Source organism: Diorhabda carinulata, chromosome 10 (assembly GCF_026250575.1).
Source record: "Diorhabda carinulata isolate Delta chromosome 10, icDioCari1.1, whole genome shotgun sequence".
In the NCBI taxonomy this organism is placed as follows: domain Eukaryota; kingdom Metazoa; phylum Arthropoda; class Insecta; order Coleoptera; family Chrysomelidae; genus Diorhabda; species Diorhabda carinulata.
The window spans coordinates 6969863-6988759 of NC_079469.1; the positions used below are offsets into that span (position 1 = coordinate 6969863).

General features: G+C 32.6%; 1 protein-coding gene across 3 annotated transcripts in view; it reads right to left on the bottom strand.

The window, feature by feature from the left end:
• The window catches only part of LOC130898481 (uncharacterized), a 191955-nt gene that overhangs the window by 10966 nt on the left and 162092 nt on the right, over positions 1 to 18897 (bottom strand). For all 3 annotated transcript variants that reach the window (XM_057807820.1, XM_057807819.1, XM_057807821.1), the window contains exons 5-9: positions 15633 to 15694; positions 4581 to 4652; positions 3544 to 3681; positions 1484 to 1549; positions 1122 to 1313 (exon numbers count right to left, since the gene is read on the bottom strand). In XM_057807820.1, coding sequence (XP_057663803.1) covers positions 1122 to 1313; positions 1484 to 1549; positions 3544 to 3681; positions 4581 to 4652; positions 15633 to 15694 — 530 coding nt within the window. The remainder of the gene's footprint in view (positions 1 to 1121; positions 1314 to 1483; positions 1550 to 3543; positions 3682 to 4580; positions 4653 to 15632; positions 15695 to 18897) is intronic.

Genomic DNA, 18897 nt, shown 5'->3' on the forward strand with positions numbered 1-18897 from the left:
ACTCGTAGCAATATGTTCAGAAAATAAGGAAGCAGAAGAAAGGATTTTACCAAAATTATTTGCCTTTTGATCCATGTATAAATAATTCATAAGAATAAAGAAACAAGTTTGAAATTGAAAATACTGAATAGGTAGTTTTTTGTAGTAGGAAAATGAATGTTACATGAACTGACAATTTACAACAAAACTGATTAGACGATGAAATTTTGTGTCCATGTCGGTTTTATTTGTTTTTTTTTCATATTACTCTCAATGTTTCACCCTTCTACGATCATCCCCTATTTTTCCATCGCGATTTTTACTTTTTTTAATTTTATCTACAGATCCGCAAGATGGCAATCGAATATAATAATTATAATACGATAAATTCTTAATTATAATTTCAATTTCCTTTTTGTATTGATCGTAGCAGTGACTGATATACGTATCATTTTGATTTTTCTGTGCAACTCTCATGTTAATAATTGCACTCATCGTAAATTTATATTTAAGGTCAAGTGCAATAATTATTTATTAATAACTGAAAAGTCAGTTTTTACTCTCATGTAAACAAACACGTGTTGTGAGCTCCCGCTAACAACGGCCATTATCGTACCTGTACATATTGTACTTAACATTTTTTAAATAGTTTTAAATCAAAACAGAAAGGTGTACGTGTTTAATAAATATACGTGTTTTAATATTGTGATAAGTAAGTCAAATAATAAGCAAACGGATACAATATTAAGCCACTGAGAGAGACAATTAGAACGAAGAGGAGTTGATCAACAACGCCAACAAATTCCTTGAGCAATAACATGAGATTTATTTATTCGACTAGCATTCCAGTATGAGTCTGATGTAGAATATTAGGCTCATTTCAAAGTGGTTATTGGACAAATATGTGTGGCATATTCTCGCCCAATTGTTAATAAAAATATGAATAATCATTTTTGATGTCCAGACAGGCATCAAAAATTTTAATTTGAAATAGTATTTTTAATAGTAATTTAGTAATAATTTCCAATACGATCTAACTTAGGAAATATAAGAGTTGTATCAATTTGGCAACCCTGTAAAATAAATTCAACTATATTCTTATCGTACGATATAAAAAAAATTTTAGATTCATACGAACTTACTTTGAGTTTGTTGGTAAATATATTTTCCACAGATTCGGGTAGATATTCCCTAGTTTTTGCGACGTCAGACCATTTTTCGATGTTTTCTTGATAAGCTTCGACGCCGTGTGTGTAATAAGAGAGATAATGTTTCGATAGAGAGCACTGCCTTTCCAGAACGAATCCGTATCTTCTTCTTTCTTGTGTCATCGCCTTAAACAATGGGTAATTTCACATCGATGTTATCAATTCATTGATAGAATGTGTTTCAATCACAACAAACTTCTCAGATAACAAAAACCATACTCTCCTATTTACTTACTTGTATATTCCACATACAATTAAGTTTAAATATCTTGAGTTATATAAAAATTAGAACTTACATTTTTCAAACTTTGTTCGCAGAAAGCATCCAACTTAGTTTTTTCTTCTTCCAAAATTTGCATATTCTGAAAAGAAAAAAAAATGAATTGAACATTCTCCAGTGTGCAATTTATTTTTTTGGAATTTATTCAATAAGTTTGGTTGATTAGTAAGAAATTACGATATAAAGTTTGTCACTTTAGTCTTCTCCAAGTGGTACTATCTCTTTAAAAACCTTAAAACTTTCCTATAGATCGGTAAATGCATTCCTGCATTTGCAATTATTCAAAGTCAACGCTTCATCGTATTTTTAGAAAATAGAAAACTCTTGAATATCTTATTTTAAGTATTGTAAAAAAATTACGAACGATTATTAAAAGTATATAAAGACTCTTTGCCGTCAATGCAAACACTAGAAAGATAGACTGCTGTATTAAAAGTGGTCTTACAAGTCTTGAAGACGATGGACGTGAAGGACGTCTAAAAAGTACAGGATATGATTATGCGAAATCGGCCATTAATTGAAAGAGATTTATTAGAAGCATCTCATTAGATAGAGTGAGAAATATTTTCTCTAGACTTGTATATAAAAATAAGTGCCGCATTCACTAACATCAGAATAAAAACCAAATCATATACGACTTTCTCAACATTTAGATGATTATAGAAATAATATAAAGGATTTTGGGCATTTTTTTTATAACCAAAACAAGACTGGTGCAAATGTGTTACTTAAGCTTCAAAGCGTGCAAAGCGTGTTAGTGTCCAAAAATCGGATAAGAAGGAGTTAGTATCAGGTTTTTTTGTTTGCAAAAAAACTTAACGTGTGGATTACGTACACGTTGATAAAACAATAAACGCAGAGCTTAATTTTTTATGTAAAAAGCAAGCAGAATAGGGTAAACCCTATTACACTCGAGTGGTTCGAGTGATGCCTGCCTGTAAATATTGAGTTTGAACTTCTGTAGTTTGTAGTATTCGGGAAACACGTGCTTTGGTAGCTGATTCCCTTAGCTTGCACTTCTCTAAAGAAAGAAGTCCAGATAAATTGACGTTCTGGGCGTCTGTAGACGAACTCGGTGTTAATGAACCACGTCTTGCAAAAACTGTTCGAGGTGGGAATATGTTGGACAGATCGGAACAGCATTTGCGGTAGTAGTATCGATAAAACAGATCAGCGATGTTTCTCCTATGCTTTAAACTGTTCCTGGTCAACTTTGGATCGCTTATACATCGAATTTCTCTTGTCTTTATTGAGTAAAGCACCTTCAAGGTATGCTTAGGAGCCGACCTCCAAATGTACAGGCAATATATGTACGAATCTGGGCCTTGTAGAGAATCAGGATCACGAGGTATATAGTTTTTGTGAAGCTGCCTCAACTAATTCAGCCACGTGACTATGTCGGAACATATCGCTCCCAACCTCAACACTTAACAAGCGAATTTGCAGAGATGGTGATGTTTTATTTCCGGACAAGCCAAATCCTGAGCTTCAGTGCTAGCTTTCTTTGTAATCCCTACAGCCTAAGTCTTTGCTGCATTGAACTCAATTAGATTGCTTCCATCCCACATCAGAATGTTTTCAAGATCTCTATTGATGGTGGTGATCTGATGTTGTCTACGGATTTGGGTGTGGTTGATTCATTGTGGCCTCGCGGATAAATTGGATATGAAAATTCATGGAAAACAGCTGGTTTGTACAACAAATTTTTTATCAATATATCAAAACACAGTCAATTAAATTTAGAAGATCCATTCTTTTTGCCAGACCTTGCTCCCTTCTATTTCTATTGTTTTTACATCTCAAGAAATCAAAAAATCATGTGTACAGCATATTTGATCAGTTTTCCAAATTTTCACTTCAGTCTATGAATCAGACAATCACTAAAATAAGTACATTGAAGTTCAGGGAGAGAATATTTATTATAAAATTTTTTCAAAACAATAAAATTCTATTATTTCTTACGGAACAACAAAACTTAGATAAACGATGTGTGCGTATTGACAATCAATAAACATTTTAAAATAACGAATCCGAATTTCGAAGCCGAGACAAGTTATAAAAGTAAAGTAATACTACCTTAAGTTCCTTATCCATTGCCAGTCCTGTTTTACTGGACCCTCTGGACTTTTTCCTTTGTTTTTTCATTAGAGCTGCAGCTTTGCTGTACGTTTCGGATCGCTGTTTGTGTTGTTGCAGAAATCTCTTTTGTTCGCACTAGAAAAAGTACACAAAATAAGAATTAATTTAAGTTTATAACACGATCGTAGTCGAGTCTAGTGTTTTTGATGATATTTAGTGAGATTGAACTTTCCGAGTTATTAAACAGGTCGTAAAGTTTGTTTTGATAAATAAAGTTGTTTGTGTAATTATTGTGGCGCAGTCAGTAGGATGTGCGATTACAAAACTTAGACATTTATGGCCTTGTGATAACCGCATATTCAGTAACTAATTTTTTAGTACCACATCATTTTTGTGAATCTCTACTGGAATATAGTCGATGTAAAACTTTGGAAGATCTGTTTATTTATTTTATTCATTTTTCATTATCAAAATGTTTATACTATTCATTTTTCAGTTCATAGTATAAAGGATGATAAATTTTGAGTTGATTACGATTTGGATTTTGCTTATGATAGACATTTGTAGCAAGTAAAAAATTCTTATGGTGTTTATCCAATATTCACATCATATCTCATTATTATATATAGCTATATAACAGTTATTGTCAATTTGTGACATATCTTTAGAGAAATCTTGATTTTACTGTCATAGGGGCTCATTTCGCGCAACTACTACAGAACAATTTTTTATTGAATGTTTGCTTTGATTTAGTGAAGTAAATGAAGTGAAATGGATATAATGATAAATTTAATTGAAAACAGTTTTTTTCAACATAATTTAAAGTATGCGAATCCAAATCTTTCCAGTTTTACTGAAGAGAATACTTAAAATGGAACAAATGGACTGTAGTCTATGATGGTGAAATGAAATACAGAGAGCTACATCTAACTATACCTTTTAGTTATTTTAATGCTAAACAAATTGTTTGAATATGTTTTTCTCATAAGCAACCCATGCAACTTACATAAAAATAACTTATATTTGATAATTACCTGCACCACTTTCGTATCTTTTTCTAAATTTGTTTCTAAAGGCACCAGTAGATCCACGTAGAAAGCTTTCAACTAGAAAAAATACACAACATTAAGGTAACGAAAGAAATTTATGATTATAGTCGAGAAAATGTGTAACAAATTCACAAGAAAATAAAATATAATACATTTTATAGAAAGTTATAGAGATAAAAAGATAGTACACATCAAATAAAGTCTAAAAATTTATTTTACGTAGAAGCTTTTGATAAGTATGTCTTCTGAAAAGCATCAGGATTGAAGGATTTGAAGGTTATCAAAAAAGTGAAACTGATAGAGAAATATCATTATAGGACAGACTGGTTAGATTAGATACTAGTTATTAATATTAATTTTGATTTTTAACTAAAACAATGCGTTTTCAATATATATTCTCCATTAAATAATATTTCCGTTTTAAGACTTTAAGGGCAACAATTGGACTGGAAAGATTTGGACGTTTTGGGGGCACCCGAATCCTCGCTCTCGTGATATTTTTGGACCCTGAGCTTAAAAACGTTTGTTTCATTAATTCTGATATTAGCGTGAAACAAAGGATCACAACGGAAATGAGATCAAAAAATGCGACACAGGAGAAAAAACTGATAAACTCAATCCGTAAAAAGATGAACTAGTTGATGCAAACTTGGATACTATCTTAGCTAGATCTAAAAAGAGAAGTACCCGTACCTCTAGAGCTATAGTAAAGATACACCAATAAAAAGAAGATGATAACATTGGACCCTTTATTGTGGTGGAGCTGCAATAGTCTTAATTAAAAGCTATATTATAGAAATATTTTTGTAGTCAAGCTAACTGCGTTGGTAATGCCTCGAGAATGTTAATGTTCATGATTCAAAATAGCGAAAGAGAAGAAAAATAACATACAGAAAAAAAGGTTAAAATAAAAAGCGGTGACTAGGACGAGGAAGAAATTATTTATAAATTGCATAAGTATGTTTACCAATTCACCAATACAAAGATAACGTCTCGATTTATCATATTAGTGCTGGCGAAGAACTAACTAGTAAAAAAGAACAGTTAAGACCTTAACAAATCACAGTTACAGTTATACATGTAACACGTCACAGTAAAGCCCACTACTCAGTGTAATGTAACTAAAATTGAAAATGTCGACGCTAAGCAAACAAAGTAAATTCAACTGTCATTCATCCAACATCTATTGGATAGCTGAGAATCTGTTAGTGAGATTTGCTTGAAATCAAACTATTAAAATTGTGAATATCTCAATTTGAAGTTGCGAAGCCAAAAATTAACTAATTGCCGTGGAAATTGGGCTAGTCCATGATCACCAAATATCATTCTTTAGAAGTCTATTAGAAAGCTGAGATTCTATTATGGGATTTTGTAGATATACAATTCAAATTGGACCAGTAGGAGTCGAACTTTTTTGAGATTTCTTAACTGTCTGCAAGTTATAAATCATAGGTCTAGATTTTAAACTGTAGTAAACGGAAAGCCTTTTATGATTTTTGGAGGTCTAAATATCGGAAATGGGTTATCTATTACATACCAAATTTTCATGGTAGGTTCTTTAGAGGCCCAAAGACAAGAAATACAAATAGCTGCGATTGAAGGATTGGGTTTTCTTCTAGGGGCTTGAATTTTAGCAATTTGTATTAATTTTTTGTGTATATATAGCGTCCTGAATATCCCCATTTGTTCTTATTTCTGAACCAGGGAAAACAGCACCATAGGGTCGTTAACCGTGCTCTAGTGAGATTGATAACTATGTCCTCAATATCTTGGTCCTCGTGAGAAAATTTACTTGACAATTTTTCAGAACATTAGAAAACTTTTAACTTCATTTAAATTTTTGCTCTCAAATTATTGATCATATTAGGTGAGTTTGCAAATATTGCGTTGGTGGTTCTTTTATTTTAATGATAAAATCTATTAAGTCATAAATATTTTCATGCGTATTTATTTTTATATCCTCTTTCCTAATAGCAGTCACTTCAAATAGAAATTTTTATATAAATATTATAATACGAATGATGAATGGAGAATATTTTTAATGAAACCAACTGTTACTTCTAAAAGACTAATAATCCAAATAGCTTTTACTTCGTTTTTTGGTCAATTATAACATTGCAGACCTTCAACTTTCGCGCATTTACTTAAATTTATTCCGCGTATTCATTTATCTGCAATGAAAAAAAAAGAAACGTGATTTCAAAACTAATTTGCAAATTATATGTTCGCGGTTATAAATGACTGTCATTTAATTCGTCCTACGGATATAATTACTACATTTTCGTTCGATATTAATATCGAACTTTCTCCATCGAATCTTCTCCACCCGTTTTCGGTCAAAATAAAAATTGTAAATTTTATTTAATTCTTATAAAACAAAAATATTTTCATTAGCTTAACAACCCCACTGTTCTTCATCAAATATCTTCGAAAATAATTAGATTCCATTTACTTAATATTGTCATTTTAACAGAAAAATTATTGCTTCGAGTTTTAGGATGGAAGACAATTTTCCGTCTCTTGGAGATACAACGTTTACTTCCACATAAATAAGATTTATCGAGAGCCTCGAAATATACATAGTTAATAGATTTTTGCACACCATTTGCACATGTCTGCACTCTGTCATTGCTATAGTGTAAAATAAATTAAAATAGAGGGGGTACCCAAAAATAACCGGAATTATTTTTTAAATGCTAAATATTTACAAAACAACTTTAGAGATGGCTGCAAGCTCCTGTCTCGTTCTTTTCTTGATGTCTTCAATATTTTCAAATCGCCGTCCTTTCATGCCCATTTTCATGCGTGGAAATAAGAAAGAGTCGCATGGAGCCAGGTCAGGCGAGTAAGGTGGTGGGGCAGCGGAACCGTGTTATTTTTAACCAAAAACTGGCTAACAGTAATGGCTGAGTGTGCAGGTGCGTTGTCATGGTGGAACCAGTCAACTGTTTGCTGAACCGAGCTCCAAGATATTCCACTGATTTCAGACAGTTAATCAATTGTCTGTCGACGGTCTATGCGCACAAGTTCTCGAATTCTTTTAACATTTTCATCGATTCGGGCAATTCATGGACGTCCAGAGCGAGGTTTGTCATCAATCGACATGTCGCCATTTTTAAAACGAGAGAACCACTCATACACTTGAGTTTTACCCATAGCATCATCTTTGTAAGCAATTTTCAACACGTTGTTCACTGTTCACTCAAATTTGCCATTATAAAAAAACGAAGCAACAGCGAAACCAAAATTAACAAAAACGGTCACTAGTAACGAGCAGAACGTGGCAGGTCAACGGCCCGCGCGGCACTGAACTGGCGAGAAGTAGCGCTAGGCAGGCCCTAGCGGCAGAAATCAGTACTAAAAAATCTCCACCCATGGCAATGCTATTTCGGTTACTTTTGGGTACCGCCTCGTATTTGGTACAGTATCCGTCCTTAATTGTTTCACCGTTGCAAAAGTGGTCAATATGTATTATTATATCGCATGTCATGTATTTCAAAAAACAGTCACCATGTCTTTATCGGTGGATAAATCCACCAAGGAATTATTTGGTGCATATTTACCCCAAGGAACCTAGTATTGTGATTGCTGTTTAAACTCTGGTAAGCCATGGTGGATCTACCTTTCGTCTAGAATAACGAAACGTCAAAATTCCGATGGAATAACGCCAAAAATATTGTCACATCTTTGTATATACCATTAGTACTAAGCAAACTCATTTAAAATTGAAACCAAAGATCTATATGACTTCCACTTTCTCTTACTTTCAATCACCATCGTTCGTGCTTGTACGAGTATCTAGAAATCTTACCATAGTATCTAGCTGTGCCTCGGTTTTATTGATGGTTTTGTCAAACATAGTAATGATAAACGAGGACTAAATTGTTTCTTAACATCGTGACTTTTTTGACTTATTGACTCGCCGTAGTGTTAATGATGATGATAAGGGGAGCAAAGATTTACTTTGTCTCCAATACTGATCAATACTGATCAGGAAGCAATAAAAGCAGTACATTTGTGAATCTACTTCTAAACCTTGAACTTTATTATACGTTATAAATGTCTATCTTGGCTGGTCCAGCTTCTGCAATTGTGTACTGTACCTTCATGATCTTTCTTTTTTCTTCAAATTATCTTGATAATTTGGCATTTTCACATTTTTTACTAAACAAATTCCAATCATTTTTCTCCTATTCTTTCATTTATTTTTGAGACGGAGTCACATTTTTAAAGCACAAGTGAGTAACAAACAACAATATAATAATTGGAATCGTTAAAATGTTTTTGTTTGTTTCGTATGGGCAAAGTGTCTACATTTAACTGTCCAACACTCGGTTGTTTTTTTCTCTAATTCAAGTCCGTAAAGGCGTAATTGGAGCGAAGGGCATGGAATCGTAAGAAGAGGCCATAAAACTAATCTGCGGCACACATTCGGAATATATGAAAACGAGTACAATAGTCCAAAGGAACTAGAACGCTATTAATTTCCTTAATAATTACACTACCGGGAGACGTGAGAATAATTCTATTCTAAATGGTATTGTTCCCTATCAAAGGCTTTTTCGCTGGGGAATTACCGACCACTACAAGGATTGTTTATATGTACAAAACAGGGTGATTTTTTTCATAACATTAGAGCGAGAAAGAGAGAGAGAGAGAGAGAGAGAGAGAGAGAGAGAGAGAAATTCTTTATTGTCAAAAATGTTTGTACAATTTGTAGACAAAACTAAGAAACAAACATACAAATAGCTAAATAAAGACATAAATAAAATAAAATTTAAATATAATATATTCACAAAAAAAACTCCAATGAATAACGAAATTACATTTTAAAATGTACATGTGGAAATTCCTGAAAACGTCGTTTTTTGAGTAGAAGATACTTTCCAGTGAATATGCCTTCAAATTATTGCGAAATGCCCTCAAAGATGATATCGATTTGATTTCAATTGGCAAATGATTGTTCATTTTTTTGCATTCTAAAGTATTGAGCTCTTATTTAATTCTAAACGTGGAGTAGATAGATAAAGGTTGTGTGCCTCTTTTCTAAAATTGAGAAGCGTGCTTACGAATTAGGCAAACGGATTCAAAGATGAATGAGGAAGTAAGAGTTAATATTTTGAATCATTTAACGAGCTGCCGCCAGTGAGTCCTACTGTTTAGTCTGAGTAAATATCGTGAATTGAAGGTTCGTTTAAATTGAATCGCACATACGTACTCCAGATGGAAAATGCATAGCGGTGGCGGCGACTCATAATAAACCGTTATAGATGTGGATAAATTTAGTTCTTTGGAAGCTGATTCTAGCGCAAATCAGGCAGAACTTAATTTTTTAGATAAAGCCGCAATATGTAGCTCCAATTTAAAAGAATTGTCTACAACAAGTCCTAAGAATTTTACAGATTCAATGACGTCAATGATGTACAAATGGCTACAATATATTTCTTCTTTAGTTTTAAAAACCTTGAGATTCAGAAAATTAGAATCTCCTCTAGGGTTGCTAGAAAAGAAACAAATTTGTTTGTAAAAAGACATATTTCTAGATAGGCAATGTCGTTGATAAATAGAAGAAACTAGGGCCTAGCTTTGGGGCACTCCACATTCTATTGACTTGCAAGAAGACATCGCATCAACCCTGACAAGCTGATTTCCGTTTGTAAGATATGAATAAAGCCATGCGAAACTACTACAATTTGTTAATTAAATAATATGATTTACATAATCAAAACCTTGGAAAAGTCACAAGAAGTTGTTGCAGTTGAGTGATGGTTGTTTCGGCTGGAGTAAATATCATTTAGGAGGTCGAATATAGCATCGTTTGTGCATTTGTTACTTAAAAATCCAAATTAACTGGTAGTAAGTATGTTATATGTAAACAGAAATGATAAAAGTCTCTTTTGTACTAATATTTCTTTGATCTTATTATAATTAACAAATTTCATAAATGTCATAAAAAATTTTACAACTGCCTGAATTGAAAAGCAATAAAACGATTATCCTACAATGTATTTGAACGGATGAAACAATTGATATTGTTGCCTAATTTGGTTAAATAGCTTCAATATCTCCAATTGAAAACTTGAGAATTAAGTTTCCATGTTGCTTTATATTGATCAATTCCCGGTCTAATAAACAACAAAATGTTTTGCTTGAATTTCATTGTGTTGATTAAGTTTAAATCGAATGTGATGAGGTATTTTAATGAACTCTATTCCTTTGCATGTTTACAAAACAATTTTCCTTTTGCATCAAAATAGGCTTCTAGGTAAGCATTCACGGCTTGATAAAATACAAATGCATGGGAAATAAAGCATTCCATCATCACAGTTCATTCCGACAAGACCTCATCGTATTTCGCGTTTAGAGCTTCGCTTGTACACTCTCTAGACCTACAATAGACCTTTTCGTTTCGTGAAGATTTAGCTTCCGTCGCGGTTCTTTAGTCGTCGCATAAATATAGATGTGCGGTTCGTTACCTTCTACTATTCCTAACTCTCTTTGGTCTTCTTCAAGGCTGCCTCAATACATACCTTGGCATTTGCCACGAGATTATCGCGTTGGAAAGTTGTGGCGAGTCCTAGAATTTATCATTTTTAGTGGCGATATTTTGTTAATCCTGTAGTTTCTTCGTGTCCATATAGTATTTGTGTTTATCAATATTTTACTAACCTAAGTTTGGTGCTTTTCCTACCTATCAATATCCCGATCCTTCTTCTGTGTTTTTTTCTTTTTTCATCGATCTAGAGAATGTCAGTAGTAGTAACAGTTCACTGTTACGCCCAGTCCCAATCATTGCATTTCTTCGTCATTTATTTGTATATCTTTCGTTTTTTGTAGAGGCTTTTGTCGCTGTTTATCTCATATATTATGTTCTACACTATGCGTCGGAGTCTTTGGATGATTTTCGTTCTCGGCATAAAGATGTTGTACAGCAGGATGCTAAAACTACTCCTTGGGGTACTCTATCATGTTTTTTGAGATCAATGAATCTTTGTATCTTCTTGAGATAACTTTTCAGGAGCTTTTTATAACTTGTTTCATATATTCAGCATCTAAAATAATCAACAGCTCTGCTTATATAAGGAAAAACTACTTCTTTTAGATTGAAATCTTGAGTTGTGTATGTCGCAAGTCTCGAGATTGGTTGTTTCATGCTGTATTCCTGAAACCGAACTATTCTTCTTGTAGTTTGTCTAAAATTGTGATTTGTTCTTTAGATTGAAGTCTTGAGTTGTGTATGTCGCAAGTCTCGAGATTGTTTGTTTCATGCTGTATTACTGAAACCGAACTATTCTTCTTGTAGTTTGTCTAAAATTGTGATTTGTTCTTTAGATTGAAGTCTTGAGTTGTGTATGTCGCAAGTCTCGAGATTGTTTGTTTCATGCTGTATTACTGTAACCGAACTATTCTTCTTGTAGTTTGTCTAAAATTGTGATTTGTTCTTTAGATTGAAGTCTTGAGTTGTGTATGTCGCAAGTCTCGAGATTGTTTGTTTCATGCTGTATTACTGAAACCGAACTATTCTTCTTGTAGTTTGTCTAAAATTGTGATTTGTTCTTTGGAAATCGTCTCGTCGATTTGATTCATGGTGGAAACCAAAAGCATCGCATCGTAATATGAAAAAGTGAGATCTTTTCCGTATTTTCATACCATGATACTATCCCCTTGCTCCAACCTGTAAAAAATCTTGTCACTTCAACGTTTCTTTACTGTCTGTAAAAATAACTATACGTAGTAGACGCGTCTTCTCGTCTCTTGTCTTCTTCTTGTCCCTGTTTCCACTCGATAACATGTTTCATTCATATTTGCACATGTCCACAACAGAGAATTTGTCTATTATATCTTCTTCTGTTGTAAATTTGGTTTAAGTGATTTATCTGATCCTGTCCGTGATGTTCCCAGATCTTTCCTTCGTTTCTCTTCAGAAATATATTTTCGCAGCCTTCTTTCAACGTCCACTCCTCTGAACTATATCATGTTATTCTTGGTTATTTTCGTTACTTATGTTCTTGTTCCAGATTATTTCGTTAAACAACGACATTGTATATATTATCCCATGTGAATTCCAGTTTTTGTTTCATGATTCCTTGTGCACTATTAAGCAAAAGGTCTTTTTGCTCTCCTTCAAGACACATGTACATACAGACTGGAACAATCTCATGAATCTTGCCTCATACTCATACTGTTAGTTGCATATACACCAGTTTTTTCCGACTTTGATTTTTATTTTTTGTTGAATTTCATTGTACAGCTTATCATTTTCATTTTCACTGACAATATAAAATAAAATGGGAATTTGGTTTCGACAAAAATATTAACGATCTTATAATTTTTATAACCGTGTTTGCCGACACCCTAATTCGGATTAGCACGTTTTTCCAAAGCTCCTCGTCATAATTCGCTTCCATACTAACCGTCTATTACAATGCCAATTAACTAAAGTTGATTAAGGGTAGAATACAGGAGTTATAAACTCGTTAAAACAATAAATGGGAAGTAATACTGAGCGTTGTTGGGCTATAATTACTTCAGATATTTTGTACATTAATGTCTATATTTTACTGAACAAATCGTCCTAAGAAGAGAAAAGATTTAAGTTTAAATTTGATTATTGAAAATATGAATATTAAACAGACAATCAAATATTTTGAAAGAAAAAGAATACTCAGATAATATATATGAATCATCATCATTAAAGGGCTAAATCATTTTCCTTTATTCAAGCTCTCATTCACTCCGATTACCCTCTAATAATTTTAAAGAAATTTTTGATTTCATTCTACTAAGTTCTAAGTATCTAAATTTCCTGCTTCAATACTGTTACGAACAAGTTTCTGCTTTCATCTGTCTTAGATGTTTTCTTTTAGAATTTTTTAGTTTAGCAGGTGGTTTATCTACAGTATTTCTTTCAAATAATGTCTAGGAAAGTCTATTTATTTATTTGTTGTGTTTCTTTTTGTTCTAGAAGTTTATAGAATTCTATTTAGGATATATAAGTTGTGCAAGCGCAGTTAGTGAATTATTATAAATAATGAATAGTGTGTAAATAAATTAAGAACGTAAGAGTTAATGTTTATTAATTCACCCCACGAATAAAAAAACATAATATGTATATAGATAGTGACTTTCTATTATACATGAGATGTATAAAATATTAAATCTCAATAAAATGATTCATTCATTGACATTTATAATAACTGGAAGACAAGCCTTCAACGTTAAGTTGTACCAACGAAAGTCTATTGGAACTTTTAGTTATACTATTTCGTTGGCTTTGTTGTTTAAGTGATGCCAAATTATTTTTATACTGCTATGATTACTATTAAGTTTGTAGCAACATATTTTCGTTTTAATATGTATTCAGTGGATGATAATTATATGATAGTTGTTGACAAATAGTCAAGTACAAATATGATAGCAGATCATGAGAAGGATTTATAGAATTTGATAAATTTTTGGCTACAATCACAAAGTGATTATTAAGTTTATCAGGTGAAGTAGAGAGTATGCTCGATGAAGAAGCCTTATTTCTTAGTTCATTCACAATGGAACATGTTTCTTTAGAAACATTACGAGAATTAGCGAATTTCCCTTTGAAATAAATATCCTTGGCGGCTTTTATTGTCTTATGATAAATTTTTCTGCATAGTTTCTTGCAATATTTGAAGAAAACACTAATGGAGAATTTCCTTAGATAAAGATTGCATTTTATTTACAGATATACGTAAAGCTTTAGTGGACCAGTTTGCTTATTTTTAATACGCCTGTGGGAGAAAGAATTGGATGCCAAACTAGTTAGTGTTTTTATGAATCTAGAAAATTTGAAGTCCACATCACCAGAGAGCATGTTCCAATCAGTTGTTTGACAACGGTGCTTGAAGTTTTAAATTTTATTATTGACGAGAAGCATTTTTGGTATTGGATTTGATCGAAAATTTGTTAACACTGCTTCATGATCGGAGGAACCTGAATTATTAAAGACAGTAAAGTCGGTGGATTCTGGATCATATGATGACACGAGGTTTTATTTTAGAGGTAAGGACTCCAGTAAGGACAGTAGTTTGTGACAGAAAGTATTCACGTCAGCCTCAGGTGTTCTGTAAATACAAACAATACAGAGGTCTTGTGGTAAACGATAGAACATTCGAATACTTTCTCGGATATTGAATCATTAAACTGTGTTATTACAGAAAAGTCGTCGATTGTGGACATGATCATACTACCTCAATGAGATAAATCAGTTCCATTGAATCTTACTACTGAGGTATAGTTTTTACAAGAACAGATTCATTATTATTCAACCAATTTTCAGTGGTAGCAACAATTTCTGGAATAAATGATAGTAGTAGTATCTAAGACGGTCTCTTATCAAAGAAATAGTTGCGGATCCATAAACTCTTCCCCGAAGCTATCATTACCTTCCTTCATAGTACAATGTGAACAAGCTTTCGTAGAAAGGCTGTAATTTGCGGCGTAAATAGAAGTAGACAGTACTATTCTTTGTGGAAGAGTCACTGTTGCAGATCTACTACAAAACACAGCTAAGGGATATGAACAATAAACATCATGCTATGCGCAAGGTAAACAAAATAACAGCTGGGTGCCACGTTCAAGAATAAAAAAAAAGTGGAGATTCGTTGATTTATAATAAATATTAGTAGGTTTCCGAGTAAGGACAGCTTTATTACGCGTTAAGTCGTTTCTATCTGTAATAATTTCGTTGACAATTCGTTTTCGTGGAGATTATCAAAAACCAAGATACCAACATTGAAACAGTAAAAAATAAACTTGGTTCATTGAAGAAAAGATTATAGTCAGGCACTTCTATTAAGACCAGAAAAGAAAAAAAGAGAGTAAATGATAGAGTAGATTGAAAGCACCATTGGATGTGATGAGAATTGGTAGGAATTTCTTCCTAGAATGCATCTTCCTATAATGGGGCACATTCTGGAAGGGACGGACTTAATCGACAATGTATTTATGCTTATTTATTTAGTTTCAGAACCCTATAAAACTGGATAAAAAAGGAATACTTACAATATTCATTTGCCTGTCTTGAATTTCTTTATAAACTTCCACAATTTTGAAGAGTGCCACACCTGTAATAAAAAACTATTTTTATTTGATAAATCGAGAAAATTCAAAACAGTTCTTACGCCCCAGTGGAAACATAAAGCGTCATAATTATATTTAATTGCGAGGTGAAATAATTAAGCCGACGATATGTAATATATAATTAAAGAAAAGTATTATTTAATGCGGTCGTAGATAAAATATTGCATAATACTCGCGCGTGAAGTAATTTTGCGCAAAAATATCACCTCACGGACTTGTATCATATATAAATTTAATTTAATGCCATATAGTTACAAATGCATTTGATTGATTTATGAAAGCCTACCTCTTAACCATTTAGTACTAATCATGTGATATTTAGAACTCACATTTAGTTGTGTTTAATATATTTTTCTCGCATCTATTTAATAAAATAATCGTCTAACTTGTATAAGAAACGTTCCTTTGCATCTGTATTAACGACAATATCAACAGAGATGAATTTTAGTGAAGCACACCAATGGTTGGTTCGTGTGATGTGAGCGTTTTTCTGAAACACCATTTTGTTAAGCCGTTCGTCGGTATCGGTATGCCACTATTACAGAAGCGTGTCTTGCCTACGGAGAGATAAAAAACCCTAGTATATATCAGAACGGTAAATAGAACCCTCAACATTCTCTCTAGAAAGAATCGACGTTGGAGGGTAGTTTATTACGAAAAAAGGTTTTTTCTAGTCATTTAGCTTAACGGTAGCTTAATTTTTAAACCAACTCTCAATCTTCGACTTAAAAAGGGAATATTTGCGGTGGATACTAATTATTCAGGTAAACGTTGTGGTTGAGAAAAGGTGAAACTATATGTAGTTAAATTTTATTTGAGTGATCCATCTTCTACTAACTGTTCTTTACTTTATTTGAATTATTATTATTGGGTATAGTTCTCTCAATATTAATTTGTCTAAGACAGTTATGCGAGGAACAATCAATATTTTATAAATACGCGCGGCACTCATTCCAAATCAAGAAATGAAAAATAATGTTTACTACCGGTAATTCTGTAAACATCTAACAAACCGTCAGTCCACGTGGACTCATCTTCTTTACTGTTTACCAATGAAAACATTGAATCGTAAACATAAATGCATTTCTAATGGCTGAAACTGTCTGTACACAATTCGAAATATACCTGTCAGAAACTCTTCGATAAGCATTGGCGTGACTAGGTGAGATTAATTTTATTCACAAATTTCTTTAAATAAATAGAAATATAACATTTTTTAGACCATGGAGGAATGAAGACAATGAAATTGGACAGTGTAGTGAGAATAAAGACAGGTATGAATTTAATAATAAAGATCTAGATATAAAAACACAGCAAGTTATCTGAATTACAAAGCACAAGAATTTTTGATTGAAAATAGCGTTTCAAATTATTCTTTGAACCAATTTTCAAACTACTTCCACTCTTAGTGAGATAGATTGTTAAACGCAAACATGACTTCTTCTGGTATCATCAGGTGCCAAATTGTGTCCATCATCTCAACCTTTTTGTTGTCTCCATATTCAATTGGTGAAGTAGCAGTATAGAGAGCCTGTAAGGCTGTGACAGAGGTGATTCTCCAAAGTTTGAAGTTTGGAAAACAAATATACACTATTCGAAGTTTATCATCTCATGTATATCTAACCTCATTGTTGCCACATAATTTCGTAATGTGTAAGAAACAGGCAACCATTAGTTTCGATGAACTTTTTGCACCAACTACTTTTGTTGTCTTGAAACAATCGTATAAATGAATTTCAATGCTCCACTCGACGCAAGACTTTTTCCGAAAATATTTCAGCTTGTTCGACATTCAATGGTGTAATTTTTTTTGCAGTGCTGTGAAATGATCATCACAGTAAAATGACAACATGTTATAGTCGAGGTTCTGTTCAATAATGTTTACACCAGGAATGTCAGTGACAATCAGAAACGGACAGTGCTTTCTAAACCAAAAATACATACATATAACAATCCTTGTGGTTCAAAAGAGAATCAGAGAAAAACTAGCCTAATGTGGGCAGAAAAGCTCAGTTTCAACTTAAAGGATGATAAAATACTCTAAATAAAACAAACTCTGTATAATATCAGTGCTCTAGAAACTATGGTAATAATAAAAAATGGAAGAACAACAAAGATTAATTCTAGGAATTATGGAAAGGGTACCAGACGTAAGGTTGAGTTTCTTTTTTATCGAGTCTTTCTACGAAAATTCTTTCCATTTTTTTCGATCTTTTATTTTTCTTTAGTTTCTTTGTTCTTAGTAGTTTTGTTGTTTTCGTCTATTCAGGTTTCCTCGGTCTTCCTCTGTTTCTCGCTCTTATTGTTCTGGCTTCTGGTATTTATCTTGAAATCTTTTCCTCAATCAATGTTTTCACATGTTTCATCTTACTCGACTTTTTTTCTGCAGGTTTTTTGATTAATACTTGCTTGCTATGGTCCAATTAAGTTTCGACCTCAATTTTCCAATTTTTTCTGTGTTCTTCGGTTGTGCCTCGGAACCATAACTTGGTATAGGTATGATTCTCTTTTGTAAATTTCTACTCCTATTTCCTTGGGTATTTCATTGTTCCCTAGAAAGATATTTTTATGGCGATAAATAGTTTTTCTGCGTTTGCTGCTCTTTATGTTAAGTCCTTCTCTAATTTCTCATTTTTTGCTCTTTCTATTTGTTCTATTTGTCTATTTTAACGTTGTGTGCTTTTCTTTTTGTACTTATGATTATTGTCTTGGTTTTATCTATGTTTATGTTCATACTATATTTTTTTAGTGTTTGGTTGTACAAATCGAGATTTAGGTACAGTACTTCTTTGTCTTCTGAAAATATGTCTTCAGCGTTACATATTTCTGTAGTGTAACTTTTTCCATTTTCCAGTGCCCTAATTTATAGTTTCTTAAACTGATTTTTTTTTTGATGATGATGATCCCGATTGGCGTATGAGTTTTGCGGCATTTCGCAGGATTCATAGTACCTCAATCTACGATCTATTAAACAAAGTATGTTCATACTCAAGGACATACTCAACACTGATGATTAAATTATGAAAAGACAATTCTGAGGAGGTATTAGAAGTCCCACTTAAAATCAGGACCTATTCCATGAATTCAATCTAAAAAATATTGAATTTGTTTCATAACTCACAAGCACTTTATGTATATAATTCTTATCTTACTGCTATTCGTTTTGGTATGTAGTTATAAATATAAA